At 39.1% G+C, this 21,376-nt stretch overlaps 1 protein-coding gene across 2 annotated transcripts; it reads left to right on the top strand.

The window, feature by feature from the left end:
- The first annotated feature begins 146 nt into the window (after positions 1-146).
- Positions 147-21,376, top strand: itm2bb (integral membrane protein 2Bb). Of its 2 annotated transcripts, none has more exons than XM_004566301.5 (7): positions 147-391; positions 16,402-16,560; positions 17,658-17,726; positions 18,802-18,945; positions 19,318-19,428; positions 20,124-20,274; positions 20,525-21,376. In XM_004566301.5, exons 1-7 carry the CDS (start codon positions 308-310, stop codon positions 20,611-20,613), a joined length of 807 nt encoding a protein of 268 aa, XP_004566358.1. In that variant the 5' UTR covers positions 147-307; the 3' UTR covers positions 20,614-21,376. The 2 variants fall into 2 exon arrangements, with proteins under 2 accessions (XP_004566358.1, XP_004566359.1); XM_004566302.4 differs by having other exon boundaries at positions 148-391; positions 16,402-16,533.

Here is a 21,376-nt window from a genome sequence, read left to right as displayed (position 1 = left end):
CATAGTTTCACATTGATGTTGCTTGTAAGCTAAGTTTTAAGCTTGGATTGTGCCATTTTGCTTCGTATTTCAGTCAAATGTCGGAACGTCTCAGACTAATCGTCGTGGATATGCTTTTATTTTGAAGGCCGGAAGCGCGGTCACTCTAAGTCTAGCTTTACGTCGCTCTTATCACAACAACAGACTTGGCCGGGGAAGAAGTGCGACTTCTTTTTATTTCGGAGCAAATTCTCTTTGCTGTTGTTTGCTTTTTGTTGTGTTGCTTTTTTCCCACTTTCTGTCGGAGATTGTCACCACTTGTTTCAAGATGGTCAAGGTATCATTTAACACGGCTCTGGCACAGAAAGATGTGAAGAAGGACGCCGAAACTCTTATTCCCGAGGAGGACAAAGTGAGTAGAAAATGGCTAACGGCAAACTAGGTTCTCGGTGGGGGAAAAGGCGCAGTTAAGCATAAATGCGTAGAGACACAATACTGTTGTTTAACAGGGCTCCTGATATATTTCAGTTTCCCCACTCTTTGAACAGTTTTAAATAATACATTTTAAAATCATACAATATGTTTTTAAAATACTAACGTCAAATAATTCAGAGTTCGGTGGACGTTACTTTCTCAGGTGGCGTTTGTTTTTTTCACCTTTGATACTCTTGATGTTTCCGGTATTTTCTACTTGTTTCCATTTTTTTAAATCTATTTTATACACTGACTAAATGCCACATAAATATAATATTTACACCTTTTAAGTTGGTCTGGCAATACTCTGAAAACGTTAATGTAAGTTTATGGGCTCTAAAGTGCAGGAACGAGCTTTGCTTGACTTTTCATGTCGTTTTAGAGGTCAGCAAGTATACTAGCTGGTTAAAGCGTGTAGTTTCCAAACCGATCAGTCAATAAACAGAATTTGATTTTGGTGTTTTTGTTTTTTTTAACCCCAAATCACGTGTAGATTTTTACCTGACAAATTTTAAGATGGGTTTTAATCTGGTTTCGTATTACAGGAGTTGTCAGTGTTCTCACCAGTTATTCCTCCTTTTTCTGCAATCAGTTCGCCTCAGACTTCAAGGACGTGAAAATGTGCTGAGGGGGGGAAAAAGAAAAGAAAAGAACACAACAGAAAATGCAGATGTTATGTTATTGCGTCTTGGTGAAAGGTGCCACTCTCACAAAAGAGAAAGCATAATAGGTGGGAACTTCCCCATCACTAAACTCAAAAGTCCATGCAAATTTATTTATATTTAGTCTGCACCTCTCAGCAATTAATGACGGCTTAGGAAGGAAAGGCTTCACAGGAAGGCATAAGAGTCTGTCACTTCGCCAACCTCTGTGGTCTGAAAGGTATGTATGTAGAGTGTCCTAGAAATGTCATTCATAAGTTGGAAAATCCCCCCCCCCCCCCCCCCCCCCAAAAAAAATAAAAATAAAAAAATAAAAATGCAAAAACCCAAAGGAGTGCTGTGGCAGTATGGTGACACTGCAGTGCATTTCACACAATATTCACTAGAAAAGTGCAACTAAATGACAGTTTTGGAGTTGCAGAGTGGCTGTGACTGCTGTGTGATCTCAACCTGCGAAGGAGCTTGTTCAGCTGCTTTCGAGCTGACTTGTGGAGTTGAATGTGTGGGCTGCTGAGGCGTGTTGCCTCTCAGACGGTAAAGTCTACAAGATCTTCCCGCTGGCCTCCACCCTGTTGTAAAACGAGCTGTCTGTTGTTTCTGTTTCGTTCTGACTGAGGACGTCTGGGCTCTCTCTGTATGCAGAGAGCGCTGCGATGTCAACCGTGCTACATGTTGGAGTTGCAAACGCAAACAGCTGCTTGTAGTTTCAAAGATGTGCAATGAGTGACAAACCACAAAGTGTAATTCTCGATGAGAAGCTGTGAGAATATCTTATCTTGACTCGTGGTGAGAGTTCTGCATTAGCTGGAAACTTTCACACAATCTGCCTGCTTGGTTATTGTGGGATTAGACTGTATGAAGGTGGCATACACCTCCAACCCCCCACCCCCCTGTGTCTTGAGCTTCAGTGTCACAGACTTTTATCTTTTTAATCTTGATAATCAGAGCTTAATGTGCTCCTTCAGGGGGATTGAAGTAGAAAAGAGGCGATTCTGCACTTCGGTTGGGGTTGTGTCTTGGGGGATTTTCTAGCACTTGTGGAGAGAGCAAATGAGGACTTTGTGCCATGTGCCTCGTGCGTGGGGTTCAGTAGCATTTAGTTGAAATGTAATCCTTTGAAGTCCTTTACTGAACCTTTTTTAAAGTAGATTGTATCCTCTGGTTGTTGTTTTTTTTTGTTTTGTTTTGTTTTTTAGAGTTAGATATCAGCCCCTATCCTCTAATTTGATTTAAATTAACAAAGTGCATTATTGTCCCAAAAGTCTGAAAATTTCTTTGTTACAACTGCCAAAAATGAACTCAACCTGTAAACAACAGTTCAAAAGAGTTCAGAAAACTAAAGTGAAGGCACTAAATAAGTAAAAGTCTAATGCAATAAAATACAATGCAAGTTTAAAAAAAAAAAGTTAACATTTAAATAAAATGTCAAAAAGTGGCAAATATATAATAAAGTGTCTGTATAAAGCAATATATCTCAAACTGAGGAAATCAGAACAAAACAGGATAAAGCTGTAGAGGAAGTCCGGTGCTCATGTGGAAGAACAGACATTTCTGATAGTGATTAATGATTGATTTATCATTGGCAAAGTCAAGAAGTTCTTCATAAATGAGGATGCTTTACTAAATTTCTAAGACACGATTTAAAATTGTGCACTGTATCAGATCTGTTTTTGAATGTATTAACATGCCCTCAAAACAAAAAAGAAAAAAACATTCTACAGTCAAGGAACGAGGTGTGTGTCTTGTTGCTTAACAGGATCCAAAAACTGATAAAAGTGGTTATAAAATATAAACGTTGCAGGCTAAAGCTATTAGTAAGCAGCTGCTTTAACAGACGGTTAGCTGATTTAAATTAATTGCAACTAGAAAAAATCCATTTATCCCAAACCACCAACAGAAGTGGACAGGAGCAGAGATGGAACAGGAAGTTTTATTACCCGCATCCAGCACGCGAAGCCAGTCCTGTCTGTAGCAGTGAGAGAGCACTGGATCATATCTAATCTGATTTAAGTACCCCTGAGTAGCGGTCATAGGTGGATGAATATTAGCTGAATAAGTGAAAGACTATTAAGTCTTTAACAGCTCCTCTGGTTCTCTAATCCCTCATTAAACGTGTTGAACTTTGTTTTGTTTATGTGTAAAAATTGCTGAGAGGAACAGTATGCTAATACAGTACATTAGCCTTAGTTTAGAAAATAGCTTGGAAAAAATCATGATGTGATGTAAATTCAGTTCTGTTTTTAATTTGATTCATTTCTTCTTCAGAAAGTACCGATAAAAATACCATTAAAGTAATGGACTGATAAGCATTATCATTAGAAATACCATTAAAACCATTCACCATACCCATACCTCATTCTGTAGTCAAGGAAATATGTTGGAAAGTGTTTTCTAACATATTTAGAAATCAAAGAATTATTAAAAAAAAAAAATCTCCCATGGAGCAGGCTTGAGTTTATCACACCGTCATCTATTTTGCCTTCATGGAAATTTTCCTGCTGCTCTGCTTCCTGAGGGAGGAATCTGCTCTACTGGTCAGACCGCACAGGACCAAACAGGAACTAGCAAATGTTTTATGTTTTTGCCAGTTGTGTTTATGTGTGTTGGGGAGGTTATTTGATTATAAAAATAGTCAATCTGTTGAGGTCTTGGCTCCTGTTTGTTTTCTTTTCCTCATTGCTCATGTGAACACAGACACTGTTGTAGTTCAGTGAGTTGCAAATCTTGTAAATGTAGCAGCTTGCTGGTTTACTGCCATATGTGCCGATTAGTAAACAACAGATGAGTTATGATACAAAAATAGGAGCTAGGATGCTTTAAAGTGCGGGATGAGCCAAGTCTTGCTGATACAAGGTGGCCTGATGGCAGACACTTGAATGTGCCATGAGTCTTGTGGTCTGACAGGCTGGAGACAGTGAGTTTGTCTGTAAGCCATCCCGTTCTGCCCTCATCAGATGTTTTGGTCATTCCTGCCTCCTGTTATAGCTGTGAATTTTCCTTGGATGTTTGGATTCAGATACAGTTATTAATCATTACTGATTGGGGAGAATGCCACATGATTATTATGTATGGTAGGAGGTCTCACAAGATCAGCCATTTGCTCCTTGTTGGTTGGTAGACTAAACAAAAGAATGTCTGCAGGAGCAAAGAGCGGTCCAGACAACAGCAGACTGTTGAACTGTGGAAGACTTGTTTCACAGGAAATGATAGAGATCCAATAGCTAACCAAAACTTTGATTGCTTGCCACTGGAGGCTGAGTAGGTGAAAGATCGACAGCAATCCAGTTAAAAATCCAGCACCTGCAACTGCTGATGATCACAAACTCAGCTACAGAACATTTTTCCAATTTTACTACTTGTGAATAGATCTTGTTAATTAAAGGCTGTATTTGCATCATCTTGACTCTAGCTGAACTAAGCAGTGAGTATGTTCTGGCTTATATTGAGTGATGAAGACATACTTTGCCAAAGAAAAAACTTGAATTTTGATAGTTTCTCTTTTTGTTGGGTTCCTCTTTACTCTCTGAGTCACTATCTGTCTGATAAACTCTTGTCTGACTTCCCTTTCATTTTCATTCTTCTTATATTTTAGCTCAGTTATGAGCAGAAAAACAGCATATTGAACTTTTGTAAACTTGAAAATTTATAGTATTCTTTAGATAAATTGAATAACAATTATCAGCATGTTTTATGATGGATACAGCTGTGTTTGCATCAAATACAAATTTCTCTAAGATTGGTTGGAAATGAATTAAAGGTGCTTGATTATGTATCTGCTCTGAGTAAATAGATGTTTTTTAACAAAGTGACTTGGCGTATTACCAGACAGCAAAAAGCCATGTGAATGAAACGCATAGAGGTTCATGTATAACAGGAACAAATTCGCAAGCCTGTTTGGCTCCACAGATACTGCTTGAGCACTTGTGGTGTATTCGGGGACAGCTAAACTAAGCATGAAGATATGCTTAGCCTAAATATTTAGCTTGACCTATTTTCCCTCTATAGTTGTCTCAGTGACTGTCGTTAGTATGAGACACACTCAGGATTATTGGGGATTGTTTAACCTGTTAAGGTCTGATAGAAACATCCTTGCACAGCAGTTGAACTGAAGGCCATGACCGCACCTACAGAGCAGTGTGCTGTTTGTGATGTGGCTTTGCAGCCCTTTATGTTGTCTGCCTGATTGTGTTTACAGTCTTTCTTTTATACAGGATGGCTGTGAGCCATGCACAGTCATAGTGCTGGACTTGCACCTTTATACTTTCGGTGTTGTTCCTAGTTGCTATATAAGAGACAGCTGCTGTGTAGCCACCATACACTGCATTTGGTATAGAACGATGTCAGTGTGTGTGTTTTATAGCAACCTTGCAAATAATTTACAGGTGACCGTAAACACATTAGGAAACTCAGCAAGTATTAATACCAGCTGTAGCACCCTGTGTCCAAAACCAGAACTTTGTTCATGTCCAGTGAAAAACCTCTCATACAGTCAATTTATCCTATTATTTAATGCACAGAAAATAATCTATCATAATATTTCTGAGTCTGAGATGGTAAATTCAGCTTTAGCCAACAGATTGGTTCCCCCCCCCCCAAATTAAAACGTTTGAAACAGTTATTTGACTTACAAGTCGGCAGAATAATTATTGCAAATTTAGTAAAATCTTTATGCTTTTTGTCCACTTATTGTTTATTTCAAGTGTTAATGAATATACTATTATGTCTGCTTTACAAAATTGCCGCTTTGTGCAAATTTAGAGCGTTCTTCAGTTAGATATTTTCTCTTTAAAATTTTTCTATTTAATAAATTATCAGTTTTATTGACCAAGTGCTTCAACAGCACACTACAGGATTTTCATCACATTAAGATATTGTCATTGAGACAGTGCAGTTTTGCGTTTGTAAGGCACATTTACACAACAAACACATTATTAGTACTTAATGTTAAGATGAGAAAAACAAGGCCAATATATGATAATTTGGTTTTAAATGACGAAAACTGCTTAGATGGTAAGGCAAATAACTTCCAGCTACCTCAGCTTAACTTTGGATGGAGGAGCACCTGTGCTTACCTCACAGTTGGTGAGCGGCAGTGTTTGAATCAGGCTGTGGTGCTACAGCAGTTGCGGGTGGTGCTTATTAAAGATCAGCTTTCACATCTCTGTCCTCAAATCAACTGCAGCCGTGTCAAGCTGAGTGTAGAACATCACAGGAGGAAACCACTGCGCTGAAAATTTCACTCTCAGAAGAGTCTAGTGTTTAATTTCATGCTTAAATATAAACGTTGAGTTCTCCTGACTTGATGGGCTTTTTTTTTTTTTTTTTTACTTTCAATTATATGTTGAGAAAAAGTTTGCACGACTTAAATTATATTTTTTTTAAATAAGTAAAACACAGCCAGCTACCAAGAGACTTTTTTTGTAGTGATGAGAAACCACTTTTGTCTTCAAGTCAGGTTAAATTTAAATGAATACATTTTTAAAAAGTAACAATCAAGACAAAGCAGCCAAACCACTCCCCCATTTATTTATAAATGAGCAAGTTCCTGGGACCAACGTCGTGCAACCTCTGTGTACTGACTGTGCTACAAAATGGCTTCTGCAGCTGCGTTTGATAATAAGTTTGATTTGTCAAATAGAAGAAATGAGTCTTCAAACTATGCATATTGCAAAAGTGTCAAAACCGTCTCAGTGTGCGTCTTCATCCTCTCATTCTGTGATGAGTGAAATAGATGATAAGGTTGAACTTTGGCCTGTGCGTGTCAGCTAATAAAGTGTCTAAGCTGAAGTACAGATAAGAGAAGTATACAGCGGTCCCTCGTTTATCGCGGTAGTTACGTTCCAAAAACAACCTGCAATAGGTGAAATCTGCAAAATGTTTTAAGATTGTAAAACAACTCACTATAAGCTTTATACACTTTTCTCAGACACACATGAACATTTTCACACTTCTCTCTCTTGTTTAAACACTCTCAAAGTTCAAACCTTCGTAGAAAAAAAGTCCAGTATTATAGAATGAAACCAAAGGAACCCGCAGGTGCCTTTGAGGGTCCAAAACGTTTCGTTGACATTGTTGTGTTTGTTTGGGAGAAAACTTACAAACATACAGTGCAGCACTTCAGAGTCACACTGCTAGCGATTGAAGATTTATGTAAATTTGACCAGCTGAACACATACTGTACTGTACAGGAGACGCAGCATGAGATTGATTGACAATGGTCTACAGCCAATCAGGACGCAGAACACAATGCACTGTTAAAAAAAAAAAAACAGCATGCAAAATTGCGAAACAGCGAGGCCGCAAAAAGTGAACCGCGTTATAGCGAGGGACCACTGTATTCCGAAGATTATGAAACTAGACTCCTTTTCCCGTATATAGTCTTTTTGAACATCAACGAAACTAGACAGTATTAGAAAATAAAGAGTGCTAAGTTGTTGTTTTTTTTTTATCTCTAGTTGTAGCATTTCATTTGTGAACATTTTCTACTGTACTTTAAACAAAGTTCTGGTACTTTGTAAAAATATACACTGCTGTCACCAGCTGTCTCAGGCTATGTCCATACGTACACGGGTATTTTTGAAAACGCAGATTTTTCTATGCATTTGGCCCTTTCGGCCAACACACAAACTGCGTTTTGGGTCATTGAAAACGCAGATTTTTAAAAACTCCTGCCAAGGTAGAGATTTTCAAAAAACGTTGTTTTCGCGTTTATGCGTGGACGAGGAAAATTGAGATTTAGTCATGCAACGTCAAAGTTGTGCGCCTTTTTTGGCGTCACGATGTGCGCCATGTTTTTGTTTACATGAGATGAATTTCTACAACAGCAGATAGAGACAAAATACTGTTGCTGTTAATCTTACTATCTGCAGTTTTTACACGCTTGCGTATACACACGCAGATACTGTTCATCCATTTAGAAAGACGGAGTTGTCAGAGTGAACTTCGGACGGGGCTTCTACATTCAGCACAGACGCTCTCGCAACCCAAATCCCGACGCCAACGTCATCGTCGATTTTGAATAAAATAATGTTTTTTAAATTAAATGTTTATTTATGTATGTTGTGTGCATTTTGTCCATTTCTAAGTTGTGAGTCAACACCAGCCAAAATACTGTTTTTAGTCATTAACATTTGAAATGATGAAGGCACTTTAAAAGTAACACAAAATTAGCAGTCTTCCCAGAAAAACCAAAAACTTTTCAGAAGTGCTTAAAGTTAAAATCCTGTTTACTCTTTTCCTTCCAGGTTCCTAGACTTCTGATTGGCCAACATACAACATAAACGGTTAGGATTTGGCATGTTCTTGACACCGTTTGACTTCGTTTTTGGCTTTTACATGTGGATGGGATTTTTTTTTTTTAAATCTCTGTTTTCAAAAATACGTGTGGATGTGGAGTTTAATAAACTCAGCCCTCTGCTCCTTGCTTCCTAAAATATAACACGACATTGGAGTAAATTCTCGACCATCTCACACTTCTGTTTAATCAGTTTTCTTTGTAACATTTATTCAGCTGTGTGAAAACTATAACTTTAATATCAGCCGCACCGATTTACTCAGGAACAAATAAAACAGTAGCGAAAGACTGCGCAGGGTATGAAAACGGCATAGCACTTTTGCAAATATGTGATGTCTTGATAAATCGAGCAGATATCACCCGATATATTGGGTGATATCTTGAAAATTTTGTGACCCAGAAAGAGTAATATTAAAACTAAGTAGCTGCCGCTTTATTGTTGGAACCTGGAATTGGCTGGGCCACGCTATGAATTGTGGGATACGTTGGGCCACGAAGAATACCTCCAGCCCATCCTTCAAGTCCAGGGAAATGAAGGACACATTTGTCGGCCGCATTTGGAGGAGCCTTTTAATTGCAACAGAATTTCCCTCAGGATAAATAAAGTTCTTCTTATCTTATGAATTCAGTCTTTAAATGTTTGAGCAGTTGTATCTGCCGAGCCTCACAGTTTGGGTGTCATATACTTTGAGTGTATGTGGTTTTATAGAGGCTGAGCTGGAGCAGTTACATGCTTACACCTGCTGTTTATGCAGATGCTCAAAGGAACCTGTGGTTGTATCTTGTTGACGTTGTGGGCATTTTGAAGCAAAACTTTATTGCAGTATTTAGGTTAAGAGCTTCATGTACATACTTGCTGTGCTTTGATTCCTAATTTCAGCATGAAACCTGGTGAACCTCCCTGCCCTGTCTGACGACAGTATAATCAGCTATGGAAGTAATCATTATCATTAGTAGTCTGTTGAGATTTAAAAGGTCTCCTTTTTACGTAATATTGATTTTCTTTTCCGTCTATCACGTCTTTCAGCAAACAATCGAATGAAAATAATGTTTTCTCTCAGTTTTGAGAAGGAGCTATTCCACATGTGCCAGTAAAAAATTTTCTTCCACCTTCACATTCATCAGTAAACCTAATTACAGATTTGGATTACAGACCTAACCTTTCCTCTGTTGCTCTCTGCTTGTTTGTTCTCTGGTTGTTGTCTCAGACACGTGGGCTGCTTGAAAAGGATTACAGTGTAATCAGTCAGATGGAGACTCAGCCAGAGAGCTTTAGCTGCCTCCCACAGGACGCTGCCGACCACTGAAACTCAAGAAGAGGGAGGATTAACTAAGCAGGCACATATATATGACAGCAGCTATGAAGCCCATGCACATTTACATAGTGCACACTATCTGAATGGTGTGCACAGCCACTGCTTAACGTAGTGAAAAAGTGTAGGGTTGCATCCCACCATGATGCTATTATTATTATATCTGTGACACATATCTAAGTCCTAATGTATGTTTACATACTTATAAATACACTGTGTGGTGGAGGATCAACATTTAACCACCTGTAATACACTTCAGCCAATGGTAATACACTTCATGAACCCCTAATAGGATTTCAGCTCTTCCCTTAAATGCTTCTGTAAGTACACCAAGAGCTACTTTTAAATCTATTTCCATTAGAAAATCCACACTCTTTTAATTTCTTTACGTTGGACATGAGTGCTCTTATTCTGCAGTGGGTTTTGTTGTTGTTTTTTCCTTTAAGCCAGTGTGACACACTTGCTGACTTTGGCTTTTTAAACACAAAGATTTGCTGCTTTCTTTTATATTCCTTACACTCTTTCTACTCTTTCTTCTTTCGACCTAACGTTACCCAGTTACTGCCTTCACAGACACGCTATGTAGCTCAGAGGTGAAGATAAAGTTTCATGTGTAGACTGAAATAAAACCCGCCTTGGACAGTGATACTCACCTGTATCCACAGAGATGGAAACACAAGCCGTCCTCAGGTAGACTGATGCTTATGGACAGCATTATCCGCTTAAGACATTTACTGAAAGACTGAATCGTGCTTAGGATCACAGGGAGTTCTAAATAGTACTTTATTTGCATATTGATTATTGACAAGGAAAATGCCACAATACAGAACATGAAACATATTTGTTGAGGTGAACTGAAAAAGTGTTAAAGCTTTCAGTATGCCTGCAAAAGACAAAGAACTGCATTAATAGGTAACCAAAGCCTGACAGAAATGGAATATATGCATAACTAAAATATTCCTGAAATAGTAGTAATAGTAATGAATTGAACATAAACACACACATGGCTGCCAGTGGTTTACATTTAATCATGAAGTTGCTTTCAAAGCAAAAGTACTTTTGCTTTTCAGTGAATTCTAGCTTCTCAAATGAGCTTTTCCTCCTCATCTTTATACTGTCATACATTTAATATCTTTATGCTAAGCATAAATATCAACATTGATCCCCTAGTTTAATTTACTTCATGTCTTATGTTACATTAAGGTGTAAAAGGCAAAAAGAACTTCTCAGATTTATTTCTGGAGACTTGATCGTCTTTTACTTTCAACAACTAAGCAACACTGTAAAGCTTTTCTGTAGGATTTCCACTACTTGTTGACCACTGAGCACAAACATCATTTATTTTTCCTGGCTGTCAACTTTAATTCTGGAAAATTAACTGGGTTTGTTTATTTTGTTGTTGTTGGTTGTTTTTTTTTTGGTTTTTTTTGTGTGTGTGGGGGGGGGGGGGGGCAGGGTTTGTGGCCACAATGACTCTAAAGATCTTCACACACAGATTAATAGCTCTAACCATGTGAATCCACAAACATAATTAACTGGAAAATGTTTGTTTGTTGTGGTGGGTTTAGTGTGGTCAGCCCGTAGGTTCATCTCAAAGACACACAAACACCATCATTGATCCCTGTGGTGTTGTGAATGAAGCCCAGAGGACACTTCAGCACAGTGTAAACCAGCATCCTTCATCCTCACAGCAGCAGCTCAAACCTGGGATTTCTGTGGCCACCAGTGTTGGGTTTGTTCCTCAAAAAGAGTGCCCTATTGTGTAGTGTATTACACAATTCTCATTACTTTTCTCAAAAGTAAGGCTGTATGTTCATTAATTACTTACCAGAGAAAGTAACTTATTGCACTACTGTTGCATTGCTTTTGCATTACTCTATAAATGACTTTGTACACAATTAACAATATAAACCACACTGCAACACAAATCCCTGTCCTAATGAGGACACACAATCTTTCTTTTAGTGTTTGCACGAGAACACAAAAATGGTAACACAAAGGACAGTCGAAATCCAGCCCAAAGAGATTTCAAAGCGATTGCGAGTTATATTACTGTAGAAACATGTGCAGGTACTGAAATGTAATCTGATTACATTAACCTCACACTTTGGAATGTGCTACACCCATCACTGGTGACCACCAACCACAACAAAAAGCTTACACAATAAGTCGTTCCTGGCTTAAGAACAAAAGAGGACGTGTCATTTAACCAGACAGCACTGAGAAACAAAAATATCATTGTGTATAAAAAGATGTTTGTGTTGAGAGTTGGGCCAGCTCAGATATGTTTCAGTTTCATATACTTCATAAACATTTTTAAATGTAATGATACAATTAATAATCTGTAGGCCCTCAAATAATGATGAAATGATACAAATTTTGAGTGTTGAGTGTAGAGTTTTTGACTGTACATATTGTTCTCATGACGTCGGCATGCTTTCCCGTGTTGACATAGGAGTGGTATAATGAGGGTGCGTGTGTTGGAATTATGAAACGTTGGTCTGAAGGCCTGTTGGGTCTTGTTGTTGGTGAGACTTTAAGAGATGGTTGTAAAACTGGAAAAAGACATAGCAGTGCTCCACAGCAGAGGTCCTGATACAAACTTTGTCTTGAAATTTGAAAACGTTTTTACTTGGTGAACTTGCTACTGATGCTTCCTCGTCATGCTTGATGGTCTGTGCATTAAATTGTTGTTGGAGAGTAGCGAGCAGTTTTCAGATTGTATGTTACCACATGCAGTTCATCCTTCATTAAAGACATGAACCAACCATAGACGGTCAGCTGCAGTTCAGCCGCAGACCAGGTCTGACATATATGTTATTAGTAACATGCATTTCACCATTTCAGGGAGAAAGTCGTCATCAGTCCTTATTTAACCTCACCCTTAGTAAACTTATTGCAGCTTTGCCACTGGAGCCAATATTCACACCCTTTTTGGACAGCACTACTCTACACTTTCCTGCTTTAGTTTCCTTCCTTCTGCTCTGTTCAATTGTGGAGAGCTGTGAGTACCTGTGAATGAGCTTTTTGCTTGGGTTAAGTCTCTTTCGTGATATTGAATCAGGATCCTTAAAGTAAATGTTTTTTAATTAAACTGCAATACATGCGTCCTTCCTTGAAGGTCTCAGAACTCTTTTGTTCTGTTTGCTATAGAGACTTCTGCTTTTTATGTTTTGCTAACTTTTTTTTCCCCTTCCCTTAAAACCAAAAAGACATGTCGGTGATTGGAGCAAACCCCTTATTTAGCAGAGGTGACCCCAGCTATACAGCTGATGGAGAAAAGCCTGAGGAAATGTTCCCAATTTGGTGTCTTTCTGCCAGGCAGTGGTGGTATTAAACTGACTGCATCTGACACTAACATGTTGCTGATCTGTCAGCCAGTGTGTACTTTTTAAACGGTCTCACCCCCCACTTCCTCTTATTTGTCCGCATATTTGGTTTCATGCTAACGTCTGCTTTTTGGTTCCTTTTTTTAATCGCTACCGGTATTTCTGTTCATTCCAGGAAAAATGTTACATTCTAAGAGTCCTCTCCTGCTTTCTGTACTTTGACTTGTAGATCTGAAAGGGCTGACTATCTATTTCTCAGCAGCCACCCTGCTGCTGCTTTAAAAAAACAGAAAAGGCTCTTAACACTCTTCTTCTCTACCCGATATGCTGAAATGCATGGTAATGCTTCACTGACCAATCAAAAATGTAAAAACAAGCTTTAAACTGGAAGTCAGCTGTTCTCAAAGCAGATAATTCATGCTGACAAGTCTTGTTTTGTGATGACACAGTATATCTGCAGGCCACAAAAGATGAGGATGTCCTAAAAAAAATTTTATCCAGTGTATAAATGTGTTAAGTTCAAGTACTAAAACATGAAAAAACAACTTTAACATTTTAGTGATTAGCGATCGTGGCTCAAGAGTTGGGAGGTCGCCTTGTAATCGGAAGGTTGCCGGTTCGAGCCCCGGCTTGGACAGTCTCAGTCGTTGTGTCCCTGGGCAAGACACTTCACCCGTTGCCTACTGGTGGTGGTCAGAGGGCCCGGTGGCGCCAGTGTCCAGCAGCCTCGCCTCGGTCAGTGCGCCCCAGGGTGGCTGTGGCTACGATGTAGCTGCCATCACCAGTGTGTGAATGTGTGTGTGAATGGGTGGATGACAGGTTGTGTAAAGCGCTTTGGGGTCCTTAGGGACTAGTAAAGCGCTATACAAATACAGGCCATTTACCATTAACTACGATCAGTGTGACAAAAGACTGTGTTTGTTCATTTTATAAAATTTACACATGTAGTCTTGACCTTGGTCTAACCAGGATGATTTAATAACCATAATATCCCCTGGGTTTGATTATATAATAATAATAAGCATTTTCCTGTCAACCCTTGTGTTATTGTATACAGCACACTGTTGAACTGAACCAGTTCTAGACCAATAAGGATTTAGGAAATTAGCAAACACACTCTGTCTGGAAATGCATGCTAAATATTAGCCTTTTTTGATCATTTAATTGTTGCATGGGTGTACATGCGTGGTTTACATATGAACATAGGAGACTTGGATGTTCTGCTTTAGTTAAGACAGAAGGATGGGCCTTTTACATAGTGCAGCACTGTGAGCAATTTGTCTTTACGTTAAAATGTTTGGTCAACCAGGTTAATTATGAAAGCAAGCATAAAGCATAATTATGTAATATCAGTGCCCCCCCACCCCCAAAACTGCCACAAAAAAAGATTATGAAATGTTTTCGTCTGTGTTTCTGTAACGGAAACCGCACAATTTATTTTCAGACTTAACAGGAAATTTAAAAAAAGAAAATGGTATTCACAGGAAAGCAACAGATCAGCTGTACTTCAGACGTGTTCCCAAATGTGTTGGAGGTTTTTATCCTAAAAGAACGTGCCCGGCTGGAGTACACAGTGTAGGTTTTGTTTGCAGCTAAAACCCCTGTTCTTTTCATAGCTGTTGAATTACTTGCCCATAATCCCATAATCTTCATTTCTCCTCTCGGCTCACGTTAGAATCTCAGCTTCCTTTGTTACGTTGTTCAGAGAAAGTAACTTTTATGGCATAAACAGAAATCGCTATTAAAACAAAAATGCCAGCTGGACTTGCATGCAATATCATGTAGTAATGTTGCCACGCTTGCAGCTTGGTGAGCCTCTTCTGGCAGAGCGTGACTTTCAGCTGATGCAAATATAACAACTTCTCATCCTCACAAAGGCAGTATTATTGTGTTGGTGGTAAAGCTGCCCCTTGAAGTGTCCCGGCATTTATTGCTACTCAGCAAACGAACGCGTGCAAGGTTCTCCACAAATGTGGATTGTGTTTTCTTCCTTTTAAAACATTTGGACTTCAATAAAAGGGGGCTCTAAATGCCACTGTACAATAGCTGCTCAGGAGCAAACAAGAGAACTGGTTGGAAACTGGTAAATAAAAGAAAGCGGAGGGGAAAAAATCAACATTTGCTGCCTTAAAGCTACCAGGACAGCTTCAGTGCTTCTTGTTATCGGTTCTTCCAGCCTTTGCAACGCGATTCAAATCTAATAAAAGAACATAGCATGAAGAGATCATTCCAGTGACACGAGAAACCAGAACAAGAAAACATGCTTCCTCACCTTGCCCAGATTTTTTTTTTTTTTTTTTTTTTTTTACTGCCCACTGGTCAGAGAGAGAAGAAGAAAATGCAAATCAAGTAGAAGTTTCTACCTGATTGAAACTCCTTTTAGTCACTATTCAACAAACAGAAAATGTAAATCGGATCTTATTGTAGTTTCCTCTTTCCTGAAGATTCCAGTGAAGTAATAACAGAACGAGTTGAGAGCCACACTTTCATCTCTGTTTTCGTTTCTTTTCACATTTTTAGGTATTTTTTCACTCTCTCTGTTTGTTTCCCCCCTCTGTGATTCGCATCATGATGAGTCACCCTGATGCTGTGTTAGTCTGAAAAGAGATGTTGAGCCTGCTTCATCTGATCTCAAGAAAGCCTTTGTTTTCTTACACACACACACACACACACACACACACACACACACACACACACACACACACACTTTCCTCATCTCACACCCTGGCCTCTGGATTAATAGTTGACGTAGTTCAAGATATTTTCCCGGCTGAAAAGCTGGTGAAAGTTGGGACGGGTTCTGATTTTTATTTGAGTCTAAGTGCATTTGAATTTATTTAAAAAAAACAAAACAACAAAATGTGCACAGTATTCAACCCATACTGCTGATTTTTGCTTTCAATTAATGTAATGTGGAGTGCTATTAAGTACATTTATATAACCGCAGTACTTGGTGCGTGCACTGTCCTACATGAACTTAGACTTTACCTGAGTAGGTCCAGCATGGTAAACTTTTCATATGTGGTACTCAGCATTTTTGTTCCCTGCGTTTATCCTTAAGAAAGTGCTTCTCCCCAGACCAGCTGCAGTTTCATCAGTGTATTTGTTTTCTGGGAGGAGGCCCTGCCTTGAAGGCTAGGGTGGTTTTGAATGCTTAATGCTTAAAAACTCAGGAAAATGCATTTGTGAGGGTTTGAAATAATAGGTATGTGTTGAAAATCATCACAAGTATTTAACGATAATAACCAGATGCGTACTGATCCTTGGGGGATTCTCTCAGATCCCTGAATGTATAATTGGAGGCAGTTAAACTTAATCGTATCTAATCAGTAGTTTGCCCTCTCCTGCAGGACGCTGAGGCTGCGGTGCTGGTGCGTCACCAGTCTCGTGCCTGGTGCTGGTGCATGTGCCTCGGTCTGGCCCTCATGCTGTCTGGAGTGGTGGTCGGAGGTGCCTACCTGTATCGCTACTATGTCATGGAGGTGAGTAGCGAGCCTGAGGACAATTTGGTAAGTATCTCATACAGCGCATGGAGCAAATGGTGCGTTGTTAAATATGAACGCAGACAGGTAGAAATGCAGTTAACAACATTACAACAGAATGTCACAGATGGCGGTGGCTCAGGAAGAGTTGATCATCTATGATTAAAAACTAATGGCCAATGGTGACACCACTTTATCAACTTCATAATGGAATATATAAGTTTCCACATTTTCTGTTTAAAACAGTGACAGTGATGAACATAAACATGCATATGTATGTTACTGCAAAATTGCATATAATTTAGGATGTTATTGTCCTTCCATGAACAAAACCACCCTTATTTAAAGCGCCGTGCTCAGCTGTACTCCTGCAGCTCACACTGACAGTGAAGAGCAAAGCACATGGTACAAATTTATATGTACTTTTAAACACATTTCAGCTCCACTTTCTGAAGAAAACACATTCAAATTTAATTTCTGTTCATGACATGGGTAAGAAAAGGCATGAAACTTGGATCAGAAATTGCAAAAGTAAATGTGAACTGACACAGCGCGACAGGTCAGAGCATGTACGCCACTGCCAGCTGTTCTTGTCACGTTAAGCTCCGCCTACAGCACAGTGGCAGTTCTAGACACAAACTAGACCAAGCTGTTTTGAGTTTATCAACTTGAGCTCATCTTTTGTAGCTGAAGACTGAATAAACCCGTCGCTGATCTGAACAGGCTTCCTGTTTACTATTCTGTAAATGGCTGTGATGTGGCTGAATGTCCTCTTCTATTTTTATTAATCCAAATTCTCTCTAAATTTAAAGAGAATCAAATTGTCTCCATGTCTGTCACATTACATTCCTTAAGGAAATGCGAACATGCGCTGTTTCTAAATTCAGAAAAACTTTGTGTCTACAGAAGTATCTGTTTTTATGCATTTCTCCAGAGAGAACTAAACTTTTAACGTCAAAAACTGATGTTATTAGTTATAACAAAATGCTGTGAAGCAGACGAAACTGAAGGACTCACTGGGAATAAGACTTCCTCAAATTTGAGATGTATGTTCTGTTACGCTTTATTTGTCAAAAATGTCACATCTCTGTCTCCTTTTTTCTTTTTCTTTTTTTTAACCACAGGAGGGCCAAGTATTTTTTTGTGGCGTCAAATACCGCGAAGAAGACTTCATGATCCAGGAGGAGGATGAGGTATGGCAAAACTCTGGATATAGTATCTTTTCCTTATCAGAGGCCTGTGTTATGAAGCAGGATTTGGGAGCTCAGCGAGGTGCTTCAGGGTTAACCCTCGGCTATCAGGGTTACAACAGGGGTTGATTTGTTAGTGGACTACATCAGTATGGTGGCCATTCAAGATGGAAACCTGATTTGCTCTGGAGCATGATATGTCAAGGTTGGAGACCAGCGGGTACGAAATCACTACCCACTGACCCACTGATCAGTTCTCTGGAGAGTATTTTGCTCATTTATTTTAAAAAAACAAACAAACAACTTCTTGACCCCAGAGTGATAACAGAAGGGCCAGCTGGTTTTAGAGACAGAAAAAAGCTTTTGGTTTTCTCTGCATACCCATCAGGTATCACATTTTTAGGAAAATTGGGTTTTTTTGCTGCAGGCATCTTCAAATCGAAATCATTGCTCTGTAAACCTGAGCCTAAGCCTCGTACTTGGCGATCTTAAATAAGATTGTGAAGAATTATGTCATCATTTCTAGCACATTCCTTATTCCTCGCTCTTTCATGTGTGAACGGGTTTGTGGTTAGATTGTGAAACTCTGGGTTATGTATCGAGTTGAAAATCCCCAAGCGTTATTTGGTTGGTCTAATTGAAGATGCGAGGGTAGGTGAAGCCAGATAAGGACGAGATACCATGAGTATGATGAACTCCCTTGCAACACAGGCCTGTGTTTATATGTTTGTGTTCAGTAGATGTGACACTGGTTCAGTGTGTCTATTGTTTTCATTTAATCATTACCGATTGAGTTACTGATTAATGTCCTGAGTTGGTGACTAACTGACCTCTGCTTGCAGGGCTCTTTTAGGAAAGTGAGCCTAGTCAGTTTCGCATCACTGCCATAAATCAGTGTATGAGCTGACAGGCCTCCAAGCTTTGCTCCATGTGGTTTTATTTCTGTACCAAAAGTATTTTTTAAGAAAATATGACTTGATCCAAAAACAATTCTGAATTATGTTTAGGTAGAAGGAAAGCGTTTCACTGAGTAACCAGTGACTGTAACTTATTAAAAATGTTACGCACTGGTTCATAGGTGGAGGTGGAGCTGCCAAACCACATGCGTCAGATGTCAGAGACGATCCGGGTGTTGGAGACAGAGCAGGTGGAGCTAATCAGTGTGCCAGTGCCCGAGTTTGAAGATGGAGACCCAGCTGACATCGTCCACGACTTCAGCCGGGTATGTACTTGAAAAGATGGAAATAGTGATGTTGACGCAAAGCTACGGTTGCACATTTAGAGGGATTCAAAGTAGACCAAACATCACCTGGAATAACATTCTGACAGCTTTAGAATTTTAGGAAGAACATGTGAGTTGTGAGTGATGCAGTGTCTGCTAACCAGCCAGTAGGAATTCAGCCTGAGATGATTTACCCATCTCCCAGCATAGGCACCTTTATGGGAAACTGTATGCAGATATATTTAGCTATTTAACATTTAGATTTTAAAGATAACCAACTCAGCTTTCTATTCCGTTACTAGGTAAAGAAGAAAAAAAAAAAGCAAATACCAGTTACTTTTCTGTTTTCTAACTGTATTCCTTCTTTCTCAGAGGCTGACTGCTTACCTGGATCTGTTTCTGGACAAGTGCTATGTCATCCCACTCAACACCTCCATTGTCATGCCTCCCAAAGACTTTTTGGACCTTCTCATCAATATCAAGGTAACTGTGCAGGGTTCAGACCTATTTGTGTTCCTGTGCTGGCTTAAGCCTGGATTATATTTCCATAAATCTGCTGAGGTCCAAGTAACAGTTTCATCATCAGACAGTGAATTTGAGGGTCTGTGTGGATGTCTACATGTTTGCCTTTTTTTTTTTTTTTCTTTTGTTTTTCTTTTAACCTGCAGGCTTGTCCCCACAGAATTTACATTACAATGCACCAACTACCCATGAGAAAGAATTTTAACAGGAATGGCTTCTCGGTCATCAGGTCTCCTTCTGTCCGTTCCTTCATCCACTATGGAGTATAATCTAGGTTTTAGATGACATGATTTATAGCTGTCCTACATGCTCAAATTTACCATTCCATACTTTCCCAGACATGTTAAGGAAACTAGTTCCTAACTGATGCTCGGGGAAGATGCTTTAACGTCTTCCTCGTGTAAAACACTTCAAACTGTTCCAAACAGCTGGGACCAAAATAAATGAATTGAAACCACCAAGCTGCCTGCTTTAAATTGATATTTGCCATGGATCTATTAATACAGGTTCCAGTATTAATGACGATTAAGCAGAATCTGGCACTCCTCAAAGAAAAGAGATGTCCAAAAATTGAAATACAGACCCAAAAAGCGCAAGCTCTTACATATTTGCACCATGCTTTAAATAATTTGCATTTGGTTCCTCCCTTTGCCCAGGCTGGCACCTACTTGCCTCAGTCTTACCTGGTCCGTGAGGAGATGATGGTGACCGAGCGCCTGGAGCACGTCGACCAGCTCGGCTATTTCATCAACAACCTCTGCAAAGGCAAAGACACCTACAAACTGCAGCGCAGAGACAGGATTCTGGGTAAGCATGTCAGGCTTTCATTTAGGTTTAAACATACAGAGATATAAGACTACAGATGCCAAACAGGAAAGGCAAAGACAAAATGCACTGCCATACAAATGTTTAGCAAGCATTAAGAGAGATTGTAAATCATTGCAACCTTTAATCTGTGTATTTGAATGTTTGGAAGTTCTGTGTACTCTTTCAGCAACATGAGACACGAAATGCAGCCATACAAGTTTATATAAGAGATTCTCTGATCACCTCACAGGTATGCAGAAGCGCGAGGCTCTGAACTGCCACAAGATTCGTCACTTTGGGAGTCAGTTTGTGGTGGAAACCCTGATCTGTGAGCCTTAAGACGCCTCGTCGCCTCACGACGTGCTCTTAAAGTCACTGGCGTGCAGTGAGATTGTGTTTTTAATCCGCACCTGTCTATTGTTTCCTGTTCTTTACTTCAGGTAGTTTGAGTGAGTGAGCGTGGTGAAATGTGATGCTGTTGGGTGAATATTCAGTGATCCTAAAATTAAAAAAAAAAAAAAGTGAAGCATTGCGTTTTTTGTTTTATTTTCCAATTTCTATACAGAAATTATTTTCAGAGATAAATTAGCTTACAGCCAGCTGAGTATACAAAAGTAAATTATTTTAATCAAATTAACTGCAAACATAGTATCAAGCTCTTCATTAATAGACGTGGGTAAATATGAGATTTCCTTGCTTTCAGTTCACATATAACATTTTAAGACAGGGCGACTTTTATACCACTCAGTCCACAAAGACTTTTTTTGTATTTTGTCTGCTGTAGCTGTTAATACACTGCACTTGTTTTCTTAACTGGAAAATGATCTTAAAATAAGAGTGTAAATGCGCGCTTCTGCTGCTGAGCTTTAAAGTGTGTGAAATCTGACCGAAGAACACAATATTTTCATTCAGATGAAAGACAGCTCAGAGAAATAAAAACACGCTTATATTAAAATCTTTTTCACAGGGGTTGTCTGTCTTTTTATGAATGTGTAATTTTTTTTTTTTTTTTTTTTGGATAACTCTTCTTGTACCAATTTGTGTATATGATCTATAAACATAAGCAGACATACAGAATAAAGAAAATGGTAGAAACTATAAA

Source organism: Maylandia zebra, linkage group LG16 (assembly GCF_041146795.1).
Source record: "Maylandia zebra isolate NMK-2024a linkage group LG16, Mzebra_GT3a, whole genome shotgun sequence".
NCBI lineage: Eukaryota > Metazoa > Chordata > Actinopteri > Cichliformes > Cichlidae > Maylandia > Maylandia zebra.
The sequence above is the reverse complement of the archived record's forward strand: the minus strand, read 5'-3'. Positions and strand labels throughout refer to the sequence as shown.